At 42.6% G+C, this 13,755-nt stretch overlaps 1 protein-coding gene across 1 annotated transcript in view; it reads left to right on the top strand.

Annotated features, from left to right (window-relative positions):
- The window catches only part of dgkaa (diacylglycerol kinase, alpha a), a 79,033-nt gene extending 67,561 nt beyond the window's left edge, over positions 1-11,472 (top strand). Inside the window, exons 12-24 of the mRNA XM_034173073.1 lie at positions 224-322; positions 435-518; positions 653-726; positions 811-885; positions 2,180-2,265; positions 2,391-2,480; positions 2,639-2,799; positions 2,885-2,949; positions 8,684-8,774; positions 9,191-9,377; positions 10,741-10,858; positions 11,059-11,119; positions 11,220-11,472. Of these exons, the coding sequence (XP_034028964.1) occupies positions 224-322; positions 435-518; positions 653-726; positions 811-885; positions 2,180-2,265; positions 2,391-2,480; positions 2,639-2,799; positions 2,885-2,949; positions 8,684-8,774; positions 9,191-9,377; positions 10,741-10,858; positions 11,059-11,119; positions 11,220-11,300 (1,272 nt within the window). The 3' untranslated portion in view covers positions 11,301-11,472. The remainder of the gene's footprint in view (positions 1-223; positions 323-434; positions 519-652; positions 727-810; positions 886-2,179; positions 2,266-2,390; positions 2,481-2,638; positions 2,800-2,884; positions 2,950-8,683; positions 8,775-9,190; positions 9,378-10,740; positions 10,859-11,058; positions 11,120-11,219) is intronic.
- The last annotated feature ends 2,283 nt before the right edge of the window (positions 11,473-13,755 follow it).

The raw sequence follows: 13,755 nt of genomic DNA, 5'->3' as shown, positions 1-13,755 counted from the left end.
ATGTGTTGGAGCGTTCTTTTGTTTTTCATGATTCCATAATTTTTTCCTCAGAATTGAGTGATTCCATATTTTCATTCATTCATGCTGAGATTTCGAATTCACACTCACATCTTTTGTTTCTTAGGCCGTATGACAGAAGTGCAAAAAATAAACAACACAGAATATTTTTGGAGTCATCTGTGACCTGAGTTTTATTTCACCTGTCACTGTTTCTGTTTCGAAGCGTCATGATGAGTGTGCAGACCAAGAGCCGATAGAATGTACCTGTGGTCCACTCAGAGACCATATCCTGCCTCCGTGGGCAATATACCCTGTAATAAAGGTACTCAGTGTTCATGTTTCAAACTTTACATTATTCTTAGCCTCAAAAGGTAAGAGAAGCTTTTGTGTTCTCTCAGGTTCACTCATTCTGTGATTCTGTTGTGTCTGCAAAGGAGAGGCCAAACAACATGAAGAACGGCTGCTCAGGCTCAGCAGACAGCGAGCTCAATACTACTCCTGATGGACAAGTACTTCAGGTATTGTTAAACCTTGCACCAGTTTGAATAAGTAGAATTTAGCATATTAATAGTGAAAATATCTGTTACTCTTAGCTTGGCCTCTCAGTTGGCTGAATTTGGTCACATTAAATGCTTATTTTGTTGGTCAACAGATCAGCCCTGTACCAAACACTCATCCTCTTCTAGTCTTTGTCAACCCTAAAAGTGGTGGCAAACAGGGAGAAAGGTGAGTGCAAAGAGAAATGCATCTCATACACACATAGCTGAACAAACACATCCACCGTTTTTATCTTGTTTTTATATGTTTCAGAGTCCTGCGTAAATTTCAGTATTTACTGAATCCACGACAGGTGTACAACCTATCGAATGGTGGACCTGGACCAGGGTGAGTCATTAGTACCACATAGCACATACCACATCCATCTGTATATGCTTCAGAAACTGTCAATCGTTATCTTTTTGTTTTTTCATTTAAAGGAGCGCTGTTGTATAAAACTTATCCATTTGCTAAAGATGTTGAGGTGTCCTGTAAAACATCCCCGAGATCTCACAGAGCCCCTCTAGAAACTCTCCTGCTACTCCTTGGTTTTGACTTTGTTAAACTTTGTAACAGCCTATGCATGTACCCTACCCTCTAAAATCCAGTAAATGAATAGCGAAATCCATGAATGAATGAGTCCACCCCCACTTTGTTAACACAGTAATACAAAACATTAAATGATGTCATCTTGTAGGTCACCATATTAAAAGCGCAAAAAAAGAGGGACAAACCATTATCTGCTGAACTTTGAACAACACCCAGGCCAATCAAAAAACCAGCCTTGTTTGCCTATGTAACATTCCATAGACGTGTCTGCCACCTGCTGGACGGTTAGTGGCTGCGGAACTGATGATGGATTAGTTGCAGCTGTGCTCATCAGTCAGAGACAGACAGACCATTTTCACACAGGAATGTACTAAATTAGAGAAGTTAACTACTATTTTCTGATTGTTTTACAGTTATTATAGTTGAAAACCCAAATAATGCAGTCATACCTCAACACAGCCAGCAGAAAGGATTTTATATGAATTTAGTTGTGCAGTAAAAAGAGACTTCTGTTTATAATACAGGAAAATGGACTATTTTTCAAGTTGCTTGAACAAATTCATGGGCCGCACATCTCTGACGTGTTCCCTTGTTGCTTTGCTTATTTGTCTTGCAAAACCTGGCAACACTGCTGGGCGCTCAGTGTATGGGTTCTGTGAGAGAAAGAGAGAATTTCAGCTCGGAAATTTACCACATTTTTTGATTGTTGTCTAATGGTTGTAACTTTAATGTTTGTTTTAGACACGTGTTGACCCACATAGTTTGCCGTAAAGGTGCATATTATTGTGCACAGACAGAATCAGACTCAGCTCTTTTGGCATTTATGCACCAGCTTGGCTCCCATCTGTCCCACAACAGCACTCTTGATGACTAAATCTTAACAGTTTTTTTTTTTTATTAAATGCAATACATTAGCTACAATCACATCAAACTGAAGTGTGAACATAATCTGATCTTTAATCATGCATTAAATAGAATCAGTGTTTTACCAAATCATTGCTAATAAAGAGGGATATGTTGATAAATGCAGACACTTGAAGATTAATTTAGAGGGCTTTGTCTGAACACGTTGTGTTCAATATCTTTCTTTCAGACTGAGCTTTTTCAGAAACCTGAAGGATTACAGGATCTTGGTCTGCGGGGGAGACGGCACAGTTGGCTGGATTTTAGATGCAATTGGTGAGACTGTTGGATAAAGCACTAAAAAAAAAAAAAAAAAAAAGGAATACATTAACATCTGCACCTTGAACATGATAGAAATAACTGAGGCCAGCATGCATTTTTTTCTTTTTTCTTACCATCAGACAAGGCTAACTTATTGGTGCGTCCGCCCGTTGCCGTCTTGCCTCTGGGCACTGGAAATGACCTTGCCCGATGTCTCAGATGGGGTGGAGGTCAGAAGTGAAGGAATGCTGCAGCTTTTGCTTGTTATGAAAAATACTGAAACAGATTGCTGCATATATGTTGATGCTCTCTGTGCACATGCACATGTGCAGGAAATACAGCCAACACCCGTTTTCCAGTTGGGTTCTGATCTTGTTGCATGTTGCAGGATATGACGGCGAGGATCTGAGCCGTATTCTTAAAGACATTGAAGGCAGCTCCCAGGTGCTGATGGACCGCTGGAGTGTGAAGGTTATCACACATGAGAACGAGGAGAAGGGCGACCCGGTGCCATATGAAATCATCAATAACTACTTCTCCATTGGAGTTGTGAGTTTGTCTTCCATATGTTACGTAAGAAGAAGGTTTTGATGTTTTTATTTATTTCTTTTTTGTGTGTTTGTTGCATTAATAGGATGCATCCATTGCCCACCGGTTTCACACAATGAGGGAGAAACATCCACAGAAATTCAACAGCAGGTAGAACCACAATTTTCTTTTTTTGTAATCAAGGGGGTGTTAAACCTCTCCGGTTCTTACTGTAATGCTGTCCCCCACAAAGTAGGAGAAACCGGGGCACGGTGAATCACGGGGCACAGTGAATCAGTAGCTATATCTGCAAAACTACATATACACGGTGGGCCAATTATCTGCAAAACTACATGTACATGGTGGGCCAATTATCTGCAAAACTACTACATGTACAGGGTGGGCCAGTTATCTGCAAAACTACATATACACGGTGGGCCAATTATCTGCAAAACTACATATACAGGGTGGGCCAATTATCTGCAAAACTACATATACACGGTGGGCCAATTATCTGCAAAACTACATATACACGGTGGGCCAATTATCTGCAAAACTACATATACACGGTGGGCCAATTATCTGCAAAACTACATATACAGGGTGGGCCAATTATCTGCAAAACTACATATACACGGTGGGCCAATTATCTGCAAAACTACATATACACGGTGGGCCAATTATCTGCAAAACCACATATACACGGTGGGCCAATTATCTGCAAAACTACATATACACGGTGGGCCAATTATCTGCAAAACTACATGTACACGGTGGGCCAATTATCTGCAAAACTACATATACATGGTGGGCCATCCATCCATTCATCCATTTTCTTCCGCTTTATCCAAAGTCGGATCGCAGGGGCAGCAGCTCAAGCAAAGCCGCCCAGACCTCCCGATCCACACACACCTCCCCCAGCTCCTCCGGGGGAACCCCAAGGCATTCCCAAGCCAGCCGAGAGATGTAATCCTTCCAGCGTGTCCTGGGTCTTCCCCGGGGCCTCCTCCCAATGGGACGTGCCCGGAACACCTCTCCAGCGAGGTGTCCAGGGGGCATCCGGAAAAGATGCCCGAGCCATCTCAACTGACTCCTTTCGATGTGGAGGAGCAGCGGCTCGACTCCGAGCTCCTCCCAAGTGACCGAGTTCCTCACCCTATCTCTAAGGGAGCGCCTTGCCACCCTGCGGAGGAAACTCATCTCGGCCGCTTGTACCCACGATCTCGTTCTTTCGGTCATGAGCCAAATCTCATGACCATAGGTGAGGATCGGAACGTAGATCGATCGGTAAATCGAGAGCTTTGCCCCCCTACTCAGCTCTCTCTTCACCACGACGGTCCGATACAGCGACCGCATCACTGCAGACGCTGCACCGATCCGTCTATCGATCTCACGCTCCATCCATCCCTCACTCGTGAACCAGACCCATGAGATACTTAAACTCCTCCACTTGAGGCAAGGACACTCCACCGACCTGAAGAGGGCAAAGCACCTTTTTCCGGTCGAGAACCATGGCCTCGGATTTGGAGGTGCTGATTTTCATCCCGGACGCCTCACACTCGGCTGCAAACCGCCCCAGTGCACGCTGAAGGTCCTGATTTGACAAAGCCAACAGAACCACATCGTCCGCAAACAGCAGAGACGAGATTTTGTGGTTCCCAAACCAGACCCCCTCTACACCCTGGCTGCACCTAGAAATTCTGTCCATAAAAATAATGAACAGAACCGGTGAAAAAGGGCAGCCCTGGCGGAGGCCAGCGTGCACTGGAAACAGGTTTGACTTACTACCGGCAATGCGAACCAAGCTCCTGCTGCGGTCGTACAGGGACCGGATAGCCCTTAGCAAAGGACCCCGGACCCCGTACTCCCGGAGCGCTCCCCACAGGGTGCCCCGAGGGACACAGTCGAACGCCTTCTCCAAATCCACAAAACACATGTGGACTGGTTGGGCGAACTCCCATGAACCCTCGAGCACCCGATGGAGCGTGTAGAGCTGGTCCAGTGTGCTGCGACCAGGACGAAAACCTCCTGCTGCTCCTCCTGAATCCGAGGTTTGACCATCGGTCGAATTCTCCTCTCCAGTACTCTGGAATAGACCTTACCGGGGAGGCTGAGGAGTGTGATCCCCCTATAGTTGGAACACACCCTCCGGTCCCCCTTCTTAAACAGAGGGACCACCACCCCGGTCTGCCAATCCAGAGGCACTGTCCCCGATCGCCACGCGATGTTGCAGAGGAGTGTCAGCCAAGACAGTCCCACAACATCCAGAGACTTAAGGTACTCAGGACGGACTTCATCCACCCCAGGAGCCTTGCCACCGAGGAGCTTTCTAACCACCTCTGTGATTTCTGCCTGGGTAATGGTTGAGTCCGCCTCTGGGTCCCCAGTCTCTGCTTCCTCTTCGGAAGACGTGACGATGGGATTGAGGAGATCCTCAAAGTACTCCTTCCACCGCTCAACAACATCCCCAGTCAGGGTCAACAGCTCCCCACCCGCACCATAAACAGTGCCGGTGGAGAGCTGTTTCCGCCTCCTGAGGCGTCGGACGGTTTGCCAGAATCTCTTCGAGGCCGACCGACAGTCCTCCTCCATAGCCTCCCCGAACTCCTCCCAGACCCGAGTTTTTGCCTCTGCGACCGCACAGGCTGTGGCACGCTTGGCCTGCCGGTACCTGTCAGCTGCCTCTGGGGTCCCACCTACCAACAAAGATAAGTAGGACTCCTTCTTCAGCTTGACGGCATCCCTTACTTCCGGTGTCCACCACCGGGTTCGGGGATTGCCGCCGCGACAGGCACCAGAGGGAGGCACACTGTGGGCCAATTATCTGCAAAACTACATGTACACGGTGGGCCAGTTATCTGCAAAACTACATGTACACGGTGGGCCAATTATCTGAAAAACTACATGTACACGGTGGGCCAATTATCTGCAAAACTACATATACACGATGGGCCAATTATCTGAAAAACTACATGTACACGGTGGGCCAATTATCTGCAAAACTACATGTACACGGTGGGCCAATTATCTGAAAAACTACATATACAGGGTGGGCCAGTTATCTGCAAAACTACATGTACACGGTGGGCCAATTATCTGAAAAACTACATGTACACAGTGGGCCAATTATCTGCAAAACTACATATACGCTGTGGGCCAATAAAATGTTACCACTTTTTGATCGTACACAGGTTTTTGAAATGAGAACTTACTCAACAATTTTATTTACAGACTTGTAACAGAAGCATCAAATTAACATTTGATACCAAAGGTTTCCCACATTGTCTCTTGTTTTCTGCACAGTTCAGTAATTGATGACATGTTCAATCCATGCTTCTTCTTCTTCTCTTCTTTGGATTACAGCTGCAACACGCACATTGAAGTTTGTGATGACATTGCCACACATCTCAAGAGGGATGAAAAAGAAATTCGGAGAATCCCTCTTGAGATGTGTGGCAATGTCATCACAAACTTCAATGTGCGTGTTGCAGCTGTAATCCAAAGAAGAGGAGCGTGAATTGAACATGTCATCAATTATTGAACTGTGCAGAAAACAAGAGACAATGTGGGAAACCTTTGGTATCAAATGTTAATTTGATGCTTCTGTTGTGTGTTGGGGGGTTTGGCTGGACATTTTGGTGCTGTTTTCTTTTCTTTGCTCTCCAGGTGGTATGCAAACTGTTTTTTTCTGTGGAGAAGGTGCTGGCAGAAGAGTCCTTCACCCTCATCAGAACTATTGGCTGCACCTGTGGAGGATGTTCACGTGCAGGCCTAACAACTTGCAGCACCTGTGGATGATGCTCACGTGCAGACTTAAAGACTCTCAGCTGAAGCAGATAATGAGATGGCGTTCTGCATTTAAGCCATGAGTGATTTGAGCAGAATTGCCGGGAACTCGACCTTGTGACGTTCGGTTGTGAGACGCTGAGGACCGCGCCAGGGTTTGACACATTGTGCCTGTGAAGGAGGACGGGTGAGGGACACATGCTGTCAGCACACATCAGAGGTGATTATCGTCTGAATAATCGTTAATAGTAATTTGGCGTTTTGTTACGAAGTATATTTGAACATTGATGAGAACTGTGCAGTTTGCTTCTCACTGCCGTGGCATACGGATTGATGATCCTCCACCTGTTGTGAGAAGCTGCTCATGTACATAAAGCTTAAATTCAGACCTGAATGTGTTGCTGATAGTGTGTGCCTCTGAAGGATATTTGTTGTAGCTCTGTTGACTTACCTCACCTTTTCCGTCCTTCACAGAGTCAGTTTGTCGTATCCACCTGGGGGGGTGTTTGGCGGTGAATCTGAGTCCAGAAGTGCCGGGCTTTGATCCATTTGGGCGCTGGAGAGCGCGCCGTCCTTCACCTTGCCAAGACAGCTGAATATTTATGTTATACACGAATTATTGCACATGAGGGGGAATAAATTTGTTTCTTGGAACCGCTTTCTGGTTATTTAGCGCTGGGCCATTGTCAGATGCTGGTTCAGTTCTCTGACCCGCGTCGGCACATAACAGCTTCTGTTACAAGTCTGTAAATAAAATTGTTGAATAAGTTCTCATTTCAAAAACTTGTGTACAATCAAAAGTGGTAACATTTTATTGGCCCACCCTGTATATTTGCAGCAGATATGTCATATTTTTATGCATAAACACATCCCCCTTATAAATTAGTGTTTTATTTTTTGGATACATTAAGGGTAAAACTAAGTATCAAGTGAAGTCAGTTTTTTCCTATCAAAAGTAAATTTTGTGGATGCCAGTGTCTTTGTATTTATTTCTCACAACAGAGGAAAGGTGGCCCAAAAATTGTTATTAGTTAGAAGACTACAACCGTCCAACTGATGAGCATGTGTTATGTCTTCCCCAGACTATCAGCTGTTTGATAACATGACTCGTGTGTCACATGCACAGTGAATCAGTCTAGAAAGTGATTTACTAAGCCCCAGTATCACGTGGATGACAAATATTACTTGTTGAAGCTTATACACTTATGTTTTCATGAATTATTTCTATAATTTGTGTATATATTCATGTTTGAACATAAATTATGACAGTTGTATTTATAGTAGTTTCTAAAGGACTCATATCACTAAATAAGACAATCACACATTACATAGCTGGTTTGCTAGATTATAGTTTGTATATGCATCAGCATATATTTAATAATTTTGAAGAAATCTTTATAAACGTGTTTTTTCATTATATTCTAAGTTGATTCACTGTGCCTTCGACACTGATTCAATGTGCCCCAGACATGGGGCACAGTGAATCAAAACTTTTAAAAATAGATTTTAAACACCTGTAAATTACACTTGGGGAGACATAAATAACACAGTCTTGTAACAGTAACTTGCTGTATTAAATCCACAATAGAATGACCTCAACCTATGCACAATGTGTTTATGCTGCCACAAAACAACATTTCTGATGCACTGTGCCCGGCTTCCCCTACACTAATCCAATTAACTGACACATTCCATGAAGGCAACAAGCGGGAGGGCAAGTCAGAGTGTTAATTATTTGTATTTCTTAATATTTCTCTTCATTTAAAACTTTCTGTACGGTGAAGAAACTGTATGTTGAATGTAAACTACTGTTTTGTTTCATTTGTTCATTGAAATATTTATCATCTGATGTTGGCATGCAAAACGTTTTTGGCAGCGTCTGTGTTTCAGCTCCAACATATTCAAATTTCAACTCTGTAGGTTTGGTTTTCAAGATGTTAGAGCCCAAAACCAAACCCAAAAATAAATTCATATACTAAAAGTTAGCGCTTAGCAATAGCTTTAGCTAGATTTTTTTAGTGGTTTAATAGTCTTGCGTTATCACAGCTAACATTGTGTGTGTGTGTGTGTGTGTATTCTGTGTAAATAATGAAGTGTTAATAATGTTTTGTGTGTCCAGAATGAAGAACAAGCTGTGGTATTTTGAATTTGCCACTTCAGAAACCATCTCTGCTTCCTGCAAGAAACTGAATGAAAGTCTAACAATCGAGGTGAGGCTCGCGTCAGCACTAATTACAAATAAAGTGTTGGAGTGCCCGTTTCCTGTGGTGGCAGAGCTGTTTCCACAGGCGGCAGTACACAAAAGCTGCCACCAACAGTAATTTTCATTATTGATTAATCTGTGGATTATGGTACTTTGATGATTAATCTGTTAATGACAGACTGTCAGAAAACAGGAAGAATACTTGTTGTGTTCCCACAGATCCCAAAATGCAATCACCTGCTTTCTTGTTTTGCCTCAGAACCTACTTTGTTATTGTATATAAACAAACGAAAGTTGGATGTTTTTCCTTGATTAATAATTATAATTATGACTGAATTTTCACAGTAATTGATGGTTATATTGATGTTTATTGCATTATCGATAAACACTGATGTAGTGTTCCACCTCTTGAACTTCCTCCAGTGCTGTGGCACGCCTCTGGATTTAAGCGGACTGTCTCTAGAGGGGATCGCCCTCCTAAACATTCCCAGTATGCACGGTGGCTCCAACCTGTGGGGTGACACCAAAAAAGGGGATGTTCGGGGGCTTGTGGGTCAAGAAGAGCCTGAAGTGATCGTTGACCCAGAAATCCTGAAGGTCACCTCCCAAGGTATTTTGTTCTCGACCTCAGTTACACAGGATTACACAATGGGCCATGATGCCCCCCATCACCAAAAACAAACAAGCAAATAAATAAATAATTATGTGTACATTCTGCCTGATGGTCCCATCTGCTGTGTGTGATTTTTGTGGCCATTCCACCACATCCCAGGAGTCACTGTTTGTACAGTCTTAATATTGTGTCACATGTTTAGCAATATAAAACTTTTCATAGGCATTAATGGAACAATGTCGTAAACTGACATGTTACCATGGTGGGGGGCAAAATAAATTTGCCACAGTATTCAGATGTCAGTAATCACTGACCCCAGAGAGCTTTCATTTGATCAGTTGAACACAAGCAACAGTGGCCACCAGGTACGTGGGATTAACAACAAGGTTTCATGAATCACATGCCTGCTGGAACAAGCCCAGACATGTCCATGTCCCACTGTGCCAGCATTCCTTTATAGACTAATATATAAAAGAATAACTGCAAATTATTACGCCAACTTGGCCCAAAATAGGATGTTCACTGTTCCTCACCTGCATCTATCAGAACCCAAAATTATAAAACTGACTATGGAGTCATTTTTACAGTTACAGAAATTTTGCAAACCCACTGACTGACAGTGACACAATAACAACATTGTTCCATTGCAGAGATGAATTTAGTCGAATTTAAAGCATCATAGTTGAATATCTGCTTGGGCAGCAGCTTGTAACAAAACAGGTCATGCGCAGTTACAAAGATTTGCCTGGTTCAAGAAAATTGTTTGCATTTGTCAAACAGATATAGGTTTGTCCTGATTTTTCTATTTAAAAAATATTAATCATGTTATGATCTGTGATTGATCAGTTCTAATAATTTATAAGAATGTGGGATTAATTCCAAGAATCAGATTAGTAATGGACCTTTAATAATAATAATAATAATAACTTTATTTATATGCTGTATAGTGCCACAATTTGGATTATAATTTTGTTGTGGAACACAAAAATCAATTAAGCAAACAAACCTGCAAAAAGAACAAATTAAAACATTCACCTAAATAACAATGTCAGCATGTATAAAACCTGAAATTAAATTAAATAGAAACAATTATAATTAATTGCATATAACAGGAAAAAAGTGAGTTTTAAGTTTAGACTTAAAATATTCAGTAGAATCAGACAAATGTCAAATGCTTTTATAAACACATCAGACTTAATCAAATGGATTTGAACAAAATGTGGGATGTGATGGTGCAATAAATTTTCAAGTTGATGCACAATGCTGTATATTTCAGCAATTTTAATTCTGTTTAGGGTTAATGTAGAAGTTATGTTTTGGGTTTTTCTCAGTGTGCCACGTGTTTGTGGTTTCCAATCAGATCTCAGTGACCGTCGGATGGAGGTGGTCGGGCTTGAAGGTGCCATAGAGATGGGTCAGATATACACCGGCCTGAAGAGTGCTGTGAGGCTTGCGAAAACATCTCAGATCACCATCAGGTGAGGAACATCTGCACACATGGTCACACTCATCAACCTCTCTGTTGTGGTAATCACAGTGCTCATGTTGCACTGTGATCCCAAGTACTTTCTTTCCATGGTAATTGCACACTGGCTTTACTTTTTCATCGTAGCTCTTCCAGTCGTTACCTGATGCATTTTGTTTCCCACCTTCTCCTTTCTTCCACTGCTCTGCTCAGGACAAGGAAAGCCTTACCAATGCAAATAGACGGCGAGCCGTGGATGCAGCCACCCTGCACGGTAAACACTGCAGACTGCAAATTACACAGTAAACCTTCTTAAACGGCTGCATTTCAGTGTCATTATGATGTTATTTTGCATGTTGTGTTTTTCCTTTCAGATTCACATTACGCACAAGAATCAGGCCAGTATGTTGATGGCACCTCAGGCCAAGTCTTCTGGCTTTTTCAACTACAAATAAAGCAGCTGCTCGTCAGCAGCAGTTACAGGCACTTGTTTAATGTATATATACGATCTAAGACTGACACTTATATATATGATATAAATATAAAATCAGATTGAATGGGTGTTGTAGAATAATCACATCATAACAGATTTAGCAGCAGGTTTGCAACTGTGTAACTGAAGCATGGCAGTGTGTGAACACAAACTGTAAATATATATTAAAGCCTTAAGACAATATGTTTGCATTGTGGCAAAAAGTTACTTTGACCAAATTTAATCAGTGTTTCTGGATGGATGTTTTGGCCTAGGACATTTCAGCGTAGTGCTCATACACGCTCATAAATATTTGTGTTCTATCAGAGTTACACATTAAAATACACTAAAAATCCAAGCAACATTTCTTTTACATTATACATGTAAGTTAAACTACATTTGCATTACTAATAAAACAAAGATTAAGAGTAAAGGCACCCTGACACTTGCACGACTTTGATGCACACACTTGCACGCAGGAGAGTAAACTCGTCATTAACGGGTGTAGACTGAATGTGAGAGGGGCGCCGGCGCGTGCAATTGTGTGAAGAGAATTTTGAAATGTTCAAAAAATCTTTCACGCATAAATGTGCAACAAACATGAAGTGGTAGTGAACGTTGCGCGATCTACTCCCCAACACTACGTGCAGAGAAGTCGAGTAGAGAAGTTAACAGTGTGAGTGGTTGCGTCAGCGCACAGTATCACAGCATCACAGTACAGCTCGTCTGAACGATTATAACGGTTTAAATCTATCACAGACATACTTTTACATCTGCACCAGAAGGAAAGAACATACAACTGTTTTACCAAGCCATGACAATGTAAACATGACAAAGAATTACCTTTTTAGACAGCTCCAAATGCATTCTCCTCCTCGTTCAGCGCGCGGGAAAAGCTGCAGCTGGAGCAGTCCTCTGTGATTCAGGAAGCGATTCGAGCCGTTTCAACAGCCAACTCGAAGAAAAAATGATTAATCTCCTTCTAAATAATTATTTTACAGATGCAGCGTCCAGCGCACAGCGCGTGGCAGCCAGTGAAACAAAGCACAGCCTCCAGCTGGGTGGGATCATCATAATGCAAGTGCATAGATCAAAGTCGTCCAAGTGTCAGGGCACCTTAAGGGTAATTGTTAGGGCAATTGGGTCGGGCAAGGGCTGCGGTTAAGGTGCACTGACACAAGCATGCCTGAGACTCATGCAAAGCACGAACTGTGTCGTAACGATCCCACCCGCTGTGTTCACAGTTGGACACTGTTCTTTGTTCTACCGACTGCCATGTGCTCTGCGCTGGACGCTGCGGATATAAAAGAATTATTTCATGGTGGATTAATCATTTTTTTCTGCAAATTGGCCGTTGAAAATGGCTCTAATCACTTCGTGAATCACAGAGGAGGCTGCAGCCGGAGCTGTTCGCACGCATGCGCGCCCCTAACAAGCTGCAGAAAGCATTTTGAGCCTCTGAAAAGGTAATTATTTGTCTTGTTTACATTGTCATAGCTTGATAAAACAGTTGTGTGTTTTTTCCTTCTTGTGTGCAGCTGTTAAAGTATGTTTATTACAGATTTAACTTCTTGTTATAATCGTTCAGATGAGCTTCGCTCTGATACGATCCGCTGACGTCACCACTCCCTCTGGTCACTTCTTGTTTACTCCACTTGACGAGCTGCACGGCATGTTAGAGATCAGATCGCGCCACATAGCATGACATTTGTGCGTGAAAGATTTTTTGAACATTTCAAAATTCTCTGTGCGCAATAGCATGCACCGGCGCCCCTCTGCCGTCCTGTCTGCATCCGTTAAAGATTAGTTTACTCTCCAGCACGACACATCACGACACATGTCGTGATGTGTCGTGAAGCAAAGGCATGCCTGTATAAATGCCCCTTTAGGATAAGGGTTTGGCTTAAGGTGTGAAACGTCATTTTGAGCTGAAATGTCCACGTTATTGTTTTTTTTTTTTGTTTGTTTGTTTTTGGCTGAAAGGTGCTATGCCGGAACATCCTAGGCTGGAATGTCCTAGTCTGATACTTCAATGGCTGAAATGTCTTACACGTTTCTCTTAAATCTGCACTTCTGGTTGTGTGTCAGTGCTTCATTTGATTTCATGGAATTGCTGCTCTAAATAACAGCGACTATCACGCTAAAAGAAGTATATTCCGTTTTATGTGCCTTTAAAAAGTTCTGTTTGGCCGTGGCTTAGGTAGAAGACGAGCGGAGCACTGTGTAGATACGCACTTTGAATATATAGGCTGTGTACTTTTGCTTGTTTTGTGGCTGTAAAGTTTAAGAAATGCTGTGAAATTTAAAACTGCAGATACACAGTATAGTTTGTTAATTACAGAGATGAGTTTACAGTTCAGTTTGTGGTTGGAATTAATTTACTTTTTTCCATACATTTCAGAGTATACTTGAAAAAGTTTTGGGAACAGTAATACCAC

The sequence above is a fragment of the Thalassophryne amazonica genome, chromosome 6 (assembly GCF_902500255.1).
Source record: "Thalassophryne amazonica chromosome 6, fThaAma1.1, whole genome shotgun sequence".
In the NCBI taxonomy this organism is placed as follows: Eukaryota; Metazoa; Chordata; class Actinopteri; order Batrachoidiformes; family Batrachoididae; genus Thalassophryne; species Thalassophryne amazonica.
This window is presented reverse-complemented; position numbering and strand designations above follow the sequence as displayed.